Source organism: Cryptomeria japonica, chromosome 5, assembly GCF_030272615.1.
Source record: "Cryptomeria japonica chromosome 5, Sugi_1.0, whole genome shotgun sequence".
In the NCBI taxonomy this organism is placed as follows: Eukaryota; Viridiplantae; Streptophyta; class Pinopsida; order Cupressales; family Cupressaceae; genus Cryptomeria; species Cryptomeria japonica.
This window is the reverse complement of record NC_081409.1, coordinates 629293547-629310946: the sequence shown is the minus strand read 5'-3', so window position 1 is coordinate 629310946 and position 17400 is coordinate 629293547. Positions and strand designations below refer to the sequence as shown.

Sequence of the window (17400 nt, the reverse complement as noted above, 5' to 3'; positions counted from 1 at the left end):
CAGAGACGAATCAACCCTTTTTGGTGTGCGAAAAGTTAGGAGGACTAGAGTGAAAGGTGCTTTGGTCTTGACATTTTTTGAGTTTTTTTGAGGATCACGTCCAAATCTGCATATACTACTTAGATCTAGGTGTGTGCCTCAATTTGATGACTACAACTCACTGTTTCCGCATTTTTACCTTCATTTTCAACACTCTAACCTAATTTTAGCATTTCAACTCACAAAAGAGGGCACACAAATTCACACCCCTTTGAATCTAATTAGTATTCAGTCCTTATCATTACTGGTTTGTGATTGAATCTATTGGATTCACCCCTCTTTTGAATGTAGTAAATTAGTGGTTTTCATACATCTAATGGTGGAAAGCCAAATTTTTCACCCATTACACAAGGTAACAAAAAGCATTGGTTATCTCAAAGTATATTGATACTATTTTGCATAGGTTCAATATATAAGATTATAATCTACTTATTAATATTCCTTTTGCTATTGGCAGTAATCTTACTTAAATTATATGTTAATATTGTAGAAATTTTAATGCTTGCAATGGCTTGTACTAGGCTAGATATTGCCCAAGCAATGAAAGTATTGAGTAGGTTTATGTCTAACCCTAATAGAGAGAATTAGAATTATGTGAAGAGGGCATTCATATATTTGGATGACATTTTTTATTATTGTTTGGTTTATTCTAGTATTGATAGAGTGGATAAGATATTGGACATACAAATTTTTGTTGATGCATATTGAGTAGGTGACTTGGATAGTCAAAGGTTCACCAATGGGTATGCATTTAATTTGGAGGAGATGCGAGTTGTATGAATATGAGGCAATACACAATTGTTTTATCCACTACCAAAGTAGAGTATATGACTTATACCCATGTCTCTAAAGAGATAATATGGTTACAAAGATTTTGTATAGGTTATGGTTTTGATCGCAAGATAATTTGGATTGGTTGCGAAGTGTAACTTTTTTAGCAAAAAATATTCTATATTATGCTAAGACTAAACAAATCTTTAATAGCACTTTATTTAGGAATTGGCTATAAATGGATGGATTGAATCGAGGAATATTGACACTTACGGGAATGTTGCAAGTTATCTTACCAAACCTATGAGCATTGTTAGGTTCACTTGGTCTCAAGAGGATACAAGCCTCATTTCTATTACTCAATTGTTTATGTTTTCCTATGAATGTATTTATAATACATTATTTCAAGTGGGAGAATTTAAGGATTAAGGTGTCATCAATCTTGTATATCATATGTAGGGGATGACCCTACAATGCAATGGATGTTGCGATTCTTGTTTCAAGCACAGACTTGTGTTTGAAACTCAGCATGTTGATATGTTGTTTCAAACCCTCTCCCTGGCTTTCAATCATAGGTTGTCTCTGCCTAGGTGTTTGTTTCACTAACTGCTTGGTGAACGATCATCGACTCGACATATGAAAGGGTGATGGATGCATCACGAATGTTGGAGCATACTATTTGTAGGTTGTGGTTGATGCCACAATGGTCAATGTGGCATGTTGCAAGGTGGAGTAGCCATTGTCCAAGGTTTCTCATAGCACACAGTGCATGGCAAGATGTTGAGATTGGGCAATGGTAGGTGGACGCTACCATCATGGAGGGAGTGCACAAGAGACATAAGGATGTCTACTAGAGAGATAAGGGGTTGGTACTGGGAAGTTAGGGCCACGACGATATGAGCAATGGAGAGATAAGGAGTGATAAGGAGGTGTTTAATCGACCTTGGCCGAAGGGATAAGGAGAGGCTAGGGCAGTACAACCTGAGTTGGCCTAGTGGTGGAGAACTTGTGCTCTTGAAAGAGAGGTCACAAGTTCAAACCCCACAAGGGGGTAGGGTATGTACATCTTATCGGCTTCGGCCCATTACCTATCCAAAAAAAAGAAAAAAGGAGAGGGTAGGGCATGTAGTGATAAGGAGGTGCTCAAGCATGGAGAGATAAGGATAGGAGAGATAAGGAGTTGCTGATGTGGAAGGAGCCAATGACAACACCGTGGAGAGATAAGGAGATTTCTACGTACAAGCAATGGAGAGATAAGGTGACACCTATGCGCGGTGATGGAGAGATGGTTTTGCTTGTGCGAGGCAGAGGAGATGTAAGGGTGAGCTGCCATGCGCGTGCAACATAGTGATAAGGTGGAAATACCATGCGCACACAATGGCAAAAAATCTCTGAAGATGAGGTCCCTAAAAAATGTGGCCTCACCAATTCATAGCTCCAGCCAAAAGCGTTATTGGCTTCGGCCCCTTACCAACCAAAAAAAATAAAAAATCTTGTATATCATGTGTATCTAATTATTCTAAGACATTGTCTATAATGCATTTAAAAGAGATGAGGTGATAAAGTCAAACTATGCACATATCTTTGAGTGTCTCCTATTTTATAGGGATTAAATATCGAGACACCCAAAATTGATAGATTGTTTTTTGTCAACTATGACTTTTACAAAGTCTTGAATTAGCATGTTGAAGTTTTTTCTTGAATTTAAGGTATTAATTTTTCCCAAAGCTTGGATGCCATGTTTAGTAGACCAAGAAGAATGTAATCAATTATTATGAAACAAGTGCTTAAGAAGGTAGATATGTGTGAGATTTCATACTACACATATGTTAACAGCTTGGATGTAAGAAAGAAGTAATTGGTATTCTTATTTCAAGATAATAGAGACTTGGCCTCATTTATGGTGGATTTTTTAACTTGAAAAGGTTTTTATGCATGTGAATACCATGTTATGTAATCATCTTATTCTTGTTGATTTATTTTCTATCACTAATTTACATTTCCTTAAATATCCATTCTTGTCATATAGGATTAAATTTTAGATTTAGAACATAATTTTTAAATTTCCATATTGCACTTGTTTGCTTTCAATGCTAAACACCCCATGGAATGATAATCATTAGACAACCATACCTTTATAATGTGATGATGTTATCATATTGTACATACTACTAATCATGACATCTCCACATGATTAATCATTATATATGATAAGACATTATTGCATGGTAGGGATCACACATTTATTAGCCAAACACTTTTGATATGAACATGACTTCCTATATAGCCACCATGACTAGTACTAATTGTGGTAGTAAGGAAATCTTCTTGATTATTCCTATGTATTTGTGGTATATTAGAACATCTTGCAAAACATAACATTGAACTTTACTATTGTTGCATATACTCTATCTCTACTACATATGTATCTACATAGCTATACATCTAGAAATACTCAATTCAATATGAGTTATCCTTCAAATTACTTGTGGTTGCTACCCAAACCATACCATATGTAGCCAAAAATATATTACAAAAGTAACACGTGAAACCCACTACATCTTGTTATCTATACAAACAAACTATTACTCCAATCTATAGATAAATTCTTTTTAGTAACTCTTTATAAGCAATTAGCATGCCTAAGTGATAGGGGTCATTGTAATCCTCATTTAATTACCAATTCGAGATGGTGTCCCTGGCTATATGCAAAAGAGGAGAGATTGACTAATCTATTTCATACTTACCAAGAATTGAAAAGGATAATCTAATTCACATTTGAGAGAATTGAAACTACTCTAAGAATTCTAGAAATAAAATGCTTTGTTGGAAATCAAATTTACTCTAGAAAATCTAGAAATACATTGTTGGAAATGAAAATGCAAACTATCCTACTTCCCTAGGTTAAACAAGTCCTTACTTATCCCCCCCTTTATCAATTGTTTGCAATGTATTTATAGAATACTTATTTATAATGTACTCAATCAATCCACCAAGAATATAGATATGATATCTTATTCTTGGGAGGCATTCATCCAAACTTCTAGCAAACTAAAATTGATGCCTTTAATCTCGACCACCTTTTACATCAAGTATTTTTTTATCATTAAATACTCAATTCATTATTGCAAACCTCAAATGGTTTTTGGGTTTTGTTTCCCCAAGACTTGAGCTTTCTAGATTATTTTGAAGTTTTGAATTTCAATTTCTGTTATGATATCACTATTTTAATAAAATTGTGTTTTTGACTTTATTCCCTTCTTCTTAACTTGTTTTCTAGGCAATCCTCTAGTGCTCCATGTGAGTAAATGAATTATTCTTCTGTTTACTTGATCAGATCATTGATGACTATCATGAAAAATATGCAATTCTTATTAAGAGATGTAGTAATACTAGAGTTAACCTTGGTGGAAAAAAACAACGTGGTGTAATAGATCTCTAGAGTTTGCATGGATTGATACTTGGCCATCAATTTAGGAATGGTTGATGATCAATAAGCCTTGCAAGAGTTCTAGAGTGTGTTGGTAGCTTAGAGAAATTTGTTGCATCTTTACACAATGTCCTCAAAGCCTTCAAATGTCTCTAAATCTCTTTATTGTCGGTGCCTTTGGAGCTCTTTATTGCTAGTGTCTCTAGAGCCTTCTATTTGACATAAGTTATTCAATAATTTGTTCACCTGCATTGTATCATCTTACATATCATCTTACATACATATGGAGAAATATCAGAACCTATTTAGATCACACTGAGTACTAAAAATAAACCACACATCTACTTTACATTCTAACTTAAGCAAGTTAAAGAACTTTCACTCATTACTCAAATCAACGTCAACACAAATTTATCAAAGAGAAAGAGATGATTTTATTTGGATAAAGATGAGACAGTTTACGATCTCATCACTAAGTTCCAAAATCCTTCCAATTGATATTTGCTATCTAGAAGAGTGTGTGATATATGATATGATATTCTAACCTTATGCATTAATACCTATACCATTTAAACTAGGCAATACCTATAGGTCTTTTCTTTTTCATTTCAATCATATAAAAAAAATTTGCTGCTCTGAAACGGCTATCCAACCATCAGGTTGCACCATGACATCTATGGCTGGATGCTAAATAACCTAAGTTTTGACTTCTCGCTGAGGACTGTTATTCATTTGAAATGATGGTACAATAAACAAACTACAAACAATCCTCATCGATGAGAACTCAAAACTTCAGTTATTTAGCATCCAGCCATGGATGCCATGATACATTCTGATGGCTGGATAAAACAGATTGTCATAACCATGCAGTGAAGCTGCCATAACATAATGTATGTTAAAAATTTGTTGTAAAATTGATCATTAGGAAGATATGCCATAATTAATGCATGTGATAGAAATCATAATACCCATTGAGAAGCAAATATGCAAGGTCTCTAAATGTAATATATAAGTGTTTAAAGGTAGATGACCTCCTGATGTTTTAGAGATATGTTTCCATGTTTCATCGGTGGTCAGGGTAGGAGAAGAAACCCTCCAGCATTGCTTCAAAGTTGTGTAGCTGCATGTTTAATCTACAAAAACAAAATTGAAGCATGCTGCATAAATTTAATCATGGCACCATATCAGAGCAGGTAACACGACTTGAAATTTTTAAAATGTTGTATGCAATGCTGTGCCTCACTAGGTATTGGCAAATACCAATCAGAAATAGACCATGTTTTCTACCAAATAAATACCACCAGCTGAAATGAACCGAGTTAAGAATATTTTAACAGATCTAAAAGGATTATAGATGGAGTTGGCACCTAACCAAGAAATCTATTGGTTCTGTTCAATACTTAGTTACAAAACAAAAACCCAGTTTGCACATTTACTAAAATATATAGGTCTTTTAATAGTCTACATTCCATTTCATGCATTGTCATAGAGCAAGTATCTGTACCAATTCTCTAGTAAGTGAATATGCTATTGTAATGGTGAGAGCTACAGCCATGCTGAATCACGAACCTGCTAAAATATTAAAACCATTGGGACTAAATACAGCACAGAAATAAGAATGGACGACCTGAACCTTAATGAAATCATAAAGAATTTTCAGTGATCACAACATTCATCTTTGGTGTGGTTTGAACACCTTCTGTTGAGTTGTCTCTACTCCAAACTGTGTCCTGCACAATGTACACTGACTCAATCTCATCCTTGTTGCCATCTGGCTTAAGTTGCGACTCTGGTCATCTACTATTTCAAAAGCTTGGCTTTGATTCAATTGCTAGACCACCAATCCAAGAGATCAAATTCAACCTAGCCATGTTTGACTTTCAAGCTAAATGAAAGTTCTCAATAAGCTTTTCACCAAATCCCTCAATCAATTTGGTAAATCTTCGAACTTACATATCTTCGTTTTTTAAAATATATATTGAACACAGCAAATTTACAAATAATAGAAGCTACCAGCAGTGAGACTTAAAAGTTCAAACTTTCAAAGATAACAATGATCATACACATGGCAAAAAACCAGAATAAACAAAAGTTAAAACTTGCACTGAAACACTTTACATAGACCAGATTGTAGCTGTTTAATCTGTTCTTGGATTTGCTGAAGCTGATCCATGACCATCACAAGCCAGAAAATTATTTAAATGGTGTGTTGGAGAACGGTAGTTTATTGCTAGTATGTTGTAATTCCACAAATCTTTTGAGACTAATCCACTGCTTTGTTAGGGAAACGGCATTTTATTTAAGACCTCAAATGTTAAGCACTTCATAGTATTTATCATTGTAAATATAATATTGATACTTTCATGAACTAAATTGATTTAGACTGTAACCAGGAGGACATCAAAGTGACACGTTTCAATCAATTATGCTGATAACTAACTTTCTGTGGGAAATCGATTAAGATACCAAATATGTGACATCCTGGAGGCTCATATTATCTTGAAAAAATGATGAAAATAATTTATGCTGCCTCAAGTAAGGCAAGTTTGACCAAATGAATAATTTAACAAGCATCCCTTTAAAAGAGAGAAAGATGCAAATGATGCAAAAGCGATGCGGATAGATTATATTCAGACCATTAATTATCTCCAAGAATTTTAAAGATAATTAAAGATTAAGTAAGTGTATGAACTACCACCAATTTTTATGAATAATTTTTGGTGTACAGTCTGTTTTTGTCAGATCTTTTACATTAAATCGTCCCTTTGTCTGACATCTTTCAAACAGCTATTACTGAAACTCGAAGTATGAAATGAAAAGGTAGTTACAATTCCATGCTCCTACAAAGACAACAGAAATGCCAACTTCAATTTAAAGAACAGACTAAATTCTGTTCAAATAAAAAACCCCTTATTGTGTAATTAATTTACAGAAACCTTGAAACTCAACGCAACTGTCCAATTCATAATTTATGAACTTGCTTTGACAGTCTCAATGGCCTGTACCAGATCATCCAATTTGGCACCTGTCACTTCTTTAACAACCTTTTTGCCCTTCAAAATTTTAAAAGTAGGAACAACCCTAACACCCAATTCCTTTGCCAACGGCTGCAACCAAAGCATCATTCAAAAACATAAATTATAAAATAGTTCAGGTAGAATCACATTAATTTACTTCAAAATTATAATTAGAAGCAAAAAAAAAAAGAGTGAAATAAACACTAGTAAAAATGAACTAGAACTTGAGTATATTACATTAAAAGACCTATGAACGATGTGAAGGAAAAAAGAAAAACCTTGTTCTCTATGTTGCAGTCAAGCTTCATAAAAACAACATCCGAGTATTTCTCTGACAGTTGCTCCACTTTTGGAGCAATAATCTTGCATGGACCACACCTGCATAGGAATTCAGCAAGGCCAGGTAAAGTTAAATATGAGATGACTTAACTGTCCATTTTACTGGGTGTGAAACATAAGGACAAAAACCCCTTCTAGACAATCTTCATTACATTTTGAAGTTAACAATTATATGAATATCTAAACAACATAAACAGAAAATACAAAATCATTTATATTGACACAGAATAAACATACATTGCAGATTAATATTCCTCTAATCTAGTCATTGAAGAATGGCTAAGCTAAGCTAAACTCAAATTTTTCATCGGGTGCCTGTTAGATTTCTCATCAGCTACCTCTTACGCTTTTTATCCATATAATCAATCCTCGTCTTAAAGTTGACCTATGTTCCATCATTGACATAACAAATGGAAAGAAGCACCATGTACCATATAGCGCAATTGAATCATCATTGTTTCAAATGTCAAGGGTACACTACAGATGAGAAGCTTCAAAATTCTTCACTGATTGAAAATAACCTTATCACTTGACCATGGACTCTGGTTGATGTGTAATATAATTTGCCAATGTATGATTCTGGACACCAGATGATGATAGCTTAGGAACAAATGCTAAAAAGTAGGAAGATTTACTCTGCTTAAGCCTTACTCCATCCTAAGCCTTCCATTAACAGACACATAAAACCTGTGGCATGATAATTCAACAGCTTTAGACTGTAACAGAGGTGTATGTGCTTCCACCATGCCAAAGGGTATCTTACAGGACACTCAACTAGTTTTCCATCCCTTGAGTGCAAACCATTCCCATTACATTAATCTACATGAAAGTCAAACACAAAGTGCATATATATTTCATTATTTGTACATATGCGAAAGCAGAATCAGCGGTTACAAATTATTAATATAACCCGCAAATCAGGATTTTAATTTTGCCATGGGTTCTTGGCGCTTCTTTTTTTCCTAGCATCGAATAAGTTTAATACTAAAAATACACACTCAAAGTTTCAAGAATAATCGGACAATGACCCATAAATAGGATGCAATCAAAAGCGCACTAAATGCCTGTGAAACCAGTATCTCAAAACCAAATTACTTTCTCCTACCTACTTTTCAAGAAGGGAAAGCAGTGATTCAAGAAAATTACCATTGCGTATACATATCCAACACCACAATCTTGTCACCAGCAGCATTGACAGCAGGCCAGAAGGTATCTTTTCCCACTTCAGTCACTTTTCCAATGGTAGGGGCAACAGTCTCTAAACTTGCTCTTGCCAGAAACCCAGATTGTCTCCGTGCCTGATTTCTGAAACCAAGGGAAGAATTGTGCTGCTTTAGAGACTGCCCAGGCCACCCCTTGCACTTCTTAAGTTGCACAGAACCGGTGATTGGTTGATCAATGTTGAGGGAACAACACGCAGAGGATCTGGTAAGCTGGATTGTTCCAATTTGAGGGGAGGAAACAGCAGCCATGAGAATCCAACGAAAGGCAAAGATATCCCTTGATCGGGTTCTTGATGTTAAAATATAAGAAACCCCAATGCCCAAAATTTATGGATCTATAGCAATGATTCTTCTCCTCGCTCCCAAGCCTTCAAATACAACATGAAATTAATTAATCCAAAACAGATCTGCCTCACCCTATAATTTCCCAACACGTTTATTGAGTTTTATAGTCAAGCCCACACACAAGTACAAAAAAGGAATTAAGGTAAAAAATTCAACATTACTATTAACCGACGCAATTAAAACAAAAGGTGTGCCAGTTCACAAAAGAACCTGGGTCTCAGGGTATGGATCTAGAACAGTACAACTATCAATTATTCCAACGAAAAATCCAAAACCAAGAGAAAATCAAGAGGAAATACGCTATTATGCAACAGGTGGTCCTATAGTAAAATGCACAAAAATCAGATACGAACTTGCTATAAAATCCATAAAAATCAAATATGGGTATGCAGTAAAAGGCATCAAAATCAGATGAGTGTGCAATAAATCATAAAATCAGATGGTTAGTAGCCCGCAAACGGCACCGAAACGCACAAAACAAAAGATGGGTATCCAGTTAAATGCTTAAAAATCAACTGATTCCTTGGTCAAATTCAATAAATAAGAGAAATTCGATTGGACGCATGCAGTAGGTTACCTCAGAACCAGAACTTCGCAAAATGCCCTTCAAAAGATGAATCTTGAAAGTATGTGTCCAGAAAACTGCCCCCATAAAAGGCCATGTAGAGAGAAACTGACCTTAAACAGATGAAAGTAGTCCAGACGAATACAAAACTTCCAAGATGCCGCCTGAAAAATATTGGGTGGCCCACACCCACAAGGACTTCTGTGGAAATAAGGGCTCCCCACTAAGGGATCTCTACGAATATCTTCCACTGATGCGTATTTTAAGTTTTTTTCAAAGCAAAATCAAGACATCATACAAGAGGAAATTACTTGTCTAAGTGCACGACATAGAAAAGGACAGGATTGATGTGAATGGCGAAAGATTTTGAGCCTTGCTTCAGGGAATCTGTATGCCCCTGTCGCGACGCCACTGATTTTTTAACGTGCTTTTGTAATGGTCTACAATGGCTTATTGCATTTGTTTTGTTTTGTTTTCGTTGTGTGGATGTGTGCATTAAAAAAAAAAAATTGTAGAAAAATGGTAGATGACCACATGAGCATTGACTTTACTAGAATACACCACGATTTTGCATTTGATGTCGTGTGGGCGGCTGGGGGTCTTCCATGGCATGCTCCAACGACCAATTAGTTAATTGTTAGTTGATATTTGACTCACCCAACTCCGAGTTTGAACTTGGGTTATGAATTGCACAAACCTAAACTTTCATTAGTTACCTACTAGAGTTGATGTAATATTCTATTTGAATAAATAAATTTAATTAAATATTAGTAATTACGTTGAGAGGTTCGTGTTATTTTAATGACTATACAATGAATAATTTAAAAACTAGCATATATTTTAAAAAATCCAAGTAAAGTAGGTCGAGAGAGATCAAATTTAGAAAATATTTAGCATTCATAAATAATAGTAAAGAGTTGAATGTAATAAAATTGACATTAAAAGGTTTAATAAATCACTTAGCCTACTTAAAGAAAAATTCAAAATATAAATGTATACACATAAAAATAGCTATGAGCAGATAAATAAATATTTTATATTTATTTAATAATTATTCTTCTATTAAATAGTTAATTTGAAAAAATTAATTTATTTAATTCATTTCATGTCTTTCTATTAATTAATTTAATTGAAATATTTCATTAATTAATTCATTTATCATTTTCCTCTAATCAATTAATTAAATATCTAATATTTAATGATTATTCTTATATCCTATAGTCTCAAATATTAAATAATTTCTTCAATTATTTAATCTCTTTTTCCAACTCATCCTTACATCTCCACTTCATCTTTCCTTTGCCAACTCATCCATCATGTGGCTAAATTAATTCAACAAAATTAAAACAAATAAACATTTATTAGTCATTTATCTCCAACTTCCAAAATAAATGAAATATCATGTACGTACACATATTTCTTAACCTTCTTCTATATTCTCTCCAACATCCCTATATCTTAGGAAGGGCTTGAGTCCACTTGTCCTCTCATGCCTAAATCTTCTCCAACCATCCCTACATTCCCTCAGTTAGCAACCTAGTCAAGGTGAGATGAGTGACACTTGTCTTCTCCTTCCCCCTTTCTCTCAACCTTCGTCTTTGCTCACAACCATCCAAATCTACATATCTGATCATGACCATTGATCTAGGTCACATCATCTTATCCTCTCAAAGTCTATAAATGTGGGAGTTTGAGTTAAGAAAGAGTTAGTCTTCAAGTGAGTTTTCAAGTTAACAATTTGTGAAAACTTATGCATCTGTGAGTTTTAATCTTGAAGCAATTTAGCATAATCAATTAGCATTGCATATCATAGTATCAGTTATCAATGCTTGTTTGAGAGCACATCATCTGCAACCAGGAACAGTGGAGTTAGGACACAATGAGACTTAAATCATGAAGGTAAAAATAGTGTTTTTATTTTAATATTCATTTCATGTAGTTTCATTGGTTGAATTTGGATTTCCTGTAGCATTTCTTTTGTATTTTGTGAAACTAAAAGATGGAAAGTTTGACATCCTCCCTGCGTATTTTTAGGAGAGATCTGCTATTCTAATAGAACCAATAGAAGCAACAAACATTGGCACACCAAAGGATCCCAAGATACTTCATTTAGATGCATCATTATCAGATGAAGAGAGGAAATAATACATAAAATTGTTCAGACAAAGACAGATAAATTTTGCTTGGTCTTATGCAGACATGCTAGGACTTAATCCAGATTTTATCATGCATCATCTCAATGTGGATCTAAAAGCAAAACCAATTAAACAAAAGCTAAGAAAGATGCATCCACACATCATTCTCCTTGTAAAAGATGGGCTAAAGAAACTATTAGATGTGGATTTCATAAGACCCGTTGCCTATCCATAATGGGTTTCAAGCATTGTGCCAGTGTCAAAGCCAGATAAAAGCATAAGAGTTTGTACTGATTTCAGAGATTTGAAAAAGGCATGTCCCAAAGGTGATTTCCTACTACCCAACATTGATATAATTGTGGACTTATCAGCAGGACATGATATGTTTTCATTAATGGATGGATTCTTAGGATACAATCAAATAAGAATCGCCCCTGAAGATCAAGAAAAGACAACATTCACCTATGCATGGGGTACTTACTACTGGAATGTTATGCCATTTGGGCTTAAGAATTCAGGAGAAACTTATCAAAGAGCTATGACAACAATTTTCCATGATATGATGCATACATTTATGGAAGACTATGTAGATGATATACTTGCAAAATCCCATACAAGAAAAGAACATTTGAACATATGTGGAAAGATCTTTGATAGACTTGAAAGCTATCAGTTAAGATTGAACCCAAAGAAATGTGCATTTGGAGTAACCTCTGGAAAAATTCTTGGGTACATTATATCAGCTCGTGGAATCGAAGTAGATCTAGAAAAGGTCAAAGCTATCATGGAAATGGAGTCACCTAGGAACATAAGTCACTTGTGTTCTTTACAAGGAAGATTGCAATCAATCATAAGATTTGTCTCTCAATTAGCAGATAGGTGTCATCCATTCACTCATCTTTTACATAAGAACATTCCATTCAAATGGGATCAGAAATGTGAAGAGGCTTTTATGCAAATCAAAGAATATCTCATGAATCCTCCAGTACTTGTATCACCAATCAAAGGAAAACCATTGTTACTCTATATCTCAGCGACAAATGTATCATTAGGAGCTCTCCTAGCACAACATGATGAAGAAGGAAAAGAAAGAGCAGTGTATTACATCAGTAGAAACTTCTTGGCTACGAATTGAATTATACATCCATAGAGAAGACATGCCTAGCAGTTGTATTTGCCACTCTGTGACATTATATGCTGACTCATTCTGTGAAACTGATAGCAAAGATAGATCCACTAAAGTATTTGCTAAACAAGTCAACTTTGACAGGTAGATTGGAAAAGTGGGTTATGGTACTAAGTGAGTTTGATATAGAATATGTTGATCGAAAAGCTATCAAAGGATAGGTCATTGTTGATCAATTAGCTGAAGCACCTTTACAAGATGACATACCATTGCACATTGAATGTCCCGCTACAGAAATTTTGACAATGAGTACAAAATTTTGGGAGTTGTACTTTGATGGTTTTTATACACAATATGGATCAGGCGCAAGAATTTTGTTCATCACACCTCAGGGATATAGAATTCCAAAATCATATAGACTGTGGTTTCCATGCACAAACAATACTGCAGAATATGAAGCATTGATTATTGGTCTTAAAATGGCTATTGAATGGAATATCAAGGAATTACATGTCTATGGTGATTCATAGCTTATCATCAACCAAATAAATGATAATTATCAAACTAAGGATGACAAGCTCATGCCCTACAAATAGTTGGTAGAAGATTTTAAAGAACACTTTGAAGAAGTATCATTCACCCAGATCCCAAGAAATGAGAATAAAGCAACAGATGCAATGGCTACAATAGCATCTCTCTTGCAGAATCAGGAGAATCAACAGTGTTATGAATTCCTAGTGGAAGATATATTAACCCCTACCATTCAATCCCAGCATACCTACATGATTTGTCATATGTCGGGAACTAGTCAATCCTTATACGACCAAACTTATCAGTACTTAAAAGAGAATATCCTTTCTCCCGACCTTTCCCGTAATCAAAGAAGAAATTTTATCCGTCAGTCATCCCACTATACTATTATTGTTGATACCTTATATAGGTGAGGTCTAGATAGCACTTTATTGAGATGTCTCAAACAAGAAGAATCTGAGAAAGTTTTTAACGAAGTTCATGCAGGTATTTGTGGCACACACTCAAGTGGATTAACACTGGCTAAGAAAATTCTTCGTATGGGTTACTATTGGCCTACTATGGAGAGAGATTCATTCACATATGCCAAGAAATGAAAACAATGCCAGATCCATGGGAATCTCATCGACACACCATCACAAGAATTGTATCCTATGGCAGGATCATGGCCATTTTCTCAATGGGGCCTTGATTTGGTAGGTAAGATAAATCCTTCATCCTCTAATGGATATAAGTTCATTCTGACTGCTACTGAATATTTCACTAAATGGATTGAAGCATTACCTTTGAAAAAAGTGACAGGAAAACAAATATCATCATTCATCTTGAATTATATAATTTGTCATTATGGAGTTCCTATGACCATTATCATTTATAATGGATGACTATTTAAGAATCAAGATGTGAAGGAACTATGTGAGCAATTCCATATCCAACATAGGTTTTCTACTCCATATTATCCATAAGGAAATGGTCAAGCTGAGGCATCAAACAAAACTATCCTGAAAATATTGAAGAAAACAATCAATGAAGCTGGAAAAGGCTGGCACATTCAGCTAAATCCTGCTCTTTGGTCATACCGAACTAGCATATGCACACCAACGGGGGCAACTCCATATTGCTTAGTCTATGGATCAGAAGCCATATTACCAATAGAAGTAGAGATGCCTTCTCTACGAGTTTCCTTGAAAGGTCTTATACCAGAAGAAGAACAATGAGTCTCTAGACTTCAAGAACTTGAGTTGATTCAGAAACGTCGCCAAAATGCAACAGATCATTTGTTTTAGGATAACCGGTGAACAACTGAGAGGGGGGAGGTGAATCAATTGTTAACAAATTATATCAACCAAACCACTTAATAACCTTTAACCGAATCACATGAACATTAAGTACCAGAATAACAGAAACAGATACTGGTAAACAATACAACTTAACAGTAAAACAAATAATCAACACAATGCAACCATACCACATAACACCATGATTTGTACGTGGAAAACCCAGAAAGGAAAAAACCACAGTGGGAAGCCTACCCACAGTCAAATGATACTTCTACAGAAAGTATTTGATACAAGGAGGGGCCTACACATGCAGGAAGGCACACTACCTAGAGTTTACTACTCATTACAAAAGAGTCTCACTGACTACAAAGAGGTTATGACCACCTCAAGATAAATGGACAACAATCCAGAATAATGAACTGCCAGAGATAGAATCTACCATCCCTGATTACAGTCCCGGTTAAGCTCAATACTGGAGGCCTTTCACCTCTTCCTTAATCCCAATTCAATCAACTATGATCGACCAAATATCCTTCGCATATGATATTACATTCCACGACCACGATCATAATCTACAATGAGATCTTACATCCATTTATACCAACCCTAAGGCCTAAACCAATTAGGTTGGCCACCTAAAAGATATTACAATAAGATCATTACATACATCCATATTACAATGATATGCCATGTCGGCTTAAGACCAAAACAACAATAACCAATCAATAAATCATCCTGGTAACGTGTAGAGAACACATTAACATGATACCGGTCCATAAACTAGATAGACATTGGACCTAATTCGGGTCCACCACACCAAAGCAATGTCTTCAATCAGTTGAGGCATGATCAAAGAACACCTTCAACATCCTTAAATCCATCTAGAAGCCGCACCAACACCACTTATTCATCCTGTCAAGATTTCTCAGTGAAAGCTCTACCGGTTAAACCTTAAACCCATGCTGGTAAGGGTTTACAAGAGTGTATGATAGCATCCGATCACCAAGTCAATACCAAATGACCAAAACATGCTCCACAAGCATGTAACACATAAAATAAAACATACTCCATTGATCCAAACATGTTGAAAGTGTCCAATAGATAGTCCCTTCTACCGGTAACACTAAATCTTCTATCGGTAACCAGTACCTGTCTGCCAGTAACCAAAACCATAACAGCTAGTGTTGACATCAATGACAAAACATGAATGCAACACGTAATCAATTCATCCATAATGCCAACAATTTGAAGGTATGTCAACAATGAATGGCAAGAAGTTATAATCATAGAGTCAAGCCACACATTTTTCAGATTGGAGATATAGTTCTAAGGGAGAATTCGAGAAATCAGCAAGACCAAGAAAAGAAGGGTAAATTTGAACCAGATTGGCTAGGTCCTTTTGTCATAGTAGCAACAAATGGCTCAAGAGCATACAAGTTATCTACCTCTGAAGGTGATTGGTTTGATGAACCTATCAATTCTATCCATCTCAAGAAATTCTATGCTTGAGATGTAAAGTCCTAAAAAAATCAATAAGAAGCATATAAAGTCCTGAAAAAATCAATAAAAAGCATATAAAGTCCTGAAGAAATCAGTAAAAATCAGAAAAGCAGAAAATCATTAAAAAGCATAAAACAACAGAAAAATAAAAATAAAATAAAATAAAATATAATATCAAAATATGGAAAAAATGCAATAAATTTAGACAGTGAAAACCTGGTAAACAGGCGCTATCTAAAAAGTGGGTTCTTCCATTTTTGAGATCGCTTTGCGCACCTATCCATTCCATCCTATCGCATCTACCGCTTTTATCTATCTAGCTCATCCATTTCATCTTTCGCATCCGTTTCTCTAAACCATTAGCAGAAAATATGCAACCTACCAATAGTTATCAGTCTTTGACATACTTGTCGTAGTCACTGTCTTAGACTTTATCATAATCAATCATATCTGCATTTGTATTCCACCATGGTTTGGATCTTGACCAATTCATACATCCATTATAAAGTTTTGTTTTCGTTGGGGGCAAAATCCTAATTCCTTTTGCTAAGGTGATCTTTTGAATCATTGAAAATCCAAAACATTCGGAAAACTTAGAAAAACCAAAAACACCTAGGGTTTTGAAACAAATAACGAGCAACAAAGCAATGCAGATCAAGGCCTTTTATGACAACTGAATCGTGAAACTCAGAAAATAAAGATTCAACTAGCAAGTAATAAAGGATTATCAATGATCATTCATCAAGATGATTATATCAATTAATGACCATGAGAACATGTGAATGACATACAAGATTCAATGTTTATATCTTGATTTTATTGCTAATCATGTACTCTATGCGACTCAAAGATTTCCATGAAAAGAGAAGCTAAGATGGGGCATGATTATTTTCTTTGAGTGTTGTCTGTGGTTTATCTCTTATTAAGGTATGTACTTGTCTAAGGATATTATCGGCAAAAGATCAAGGAGGACGTTTCGAGTCATGCATGAAAGGGGATAATCCTTGTCTGTTATGCAAGAAATACTTAGGTCACCTTGATTCATTATATCAAGTCTCTTGTGTTAACTTGTTATATCAAAATCCATGTAAGAAATACT

At 34.8% G+C, this 17400-nt stretch overlaps 1 protein-coding gene across 3 annotated transcripts; it reads right to left on the bottom strand.

Moving 5' to 3' along the window:
• Positions 1 to 6840: 6840 nt before the first annotated feature.
• Positions 6841 to 10221, bottom strand: LOC131055053 (thioredoxin F1, chloroplastic). Of its 3 annotated transcripts, none has more exons than XM_057989674.1 (4): positions 9843 to 10221; positions 8743 to 9187; positions 7536 to 7635; positions 6841 to 7347 (listed from the first exon to the last, which is right to left on the bottom strand). In XM_057989674.1, the coding sequence occupies exons 2-4, from the start codon at positions 9066 to 9068 to the stop codon at positions 7210 to 7212; spliced, it is 564 nt and encodes a 187-aa protein (XP_057845657.1). In that variant the 5' UTR covers positions 9069 to 9187; positions 9843 to 10221; the 3' UTR covers positions 6841 to 7209. The 3 variants fall into 3 exon arrangements, with proteins under 3 accessions (XP_057845657.1, XP_057845656.1, XP_057845658.1); XM_057989673.2 differs by having other exon boundaries at positions 9742 to 10140; XM_057989675.1 differs by lacking the exon at positions 9843 to 10221 and having other exon boundaries at positions 8743 to 9741.
• Between the last annotated feature and the right edge of the window lie 7179 nt (positions 10222 to 17400).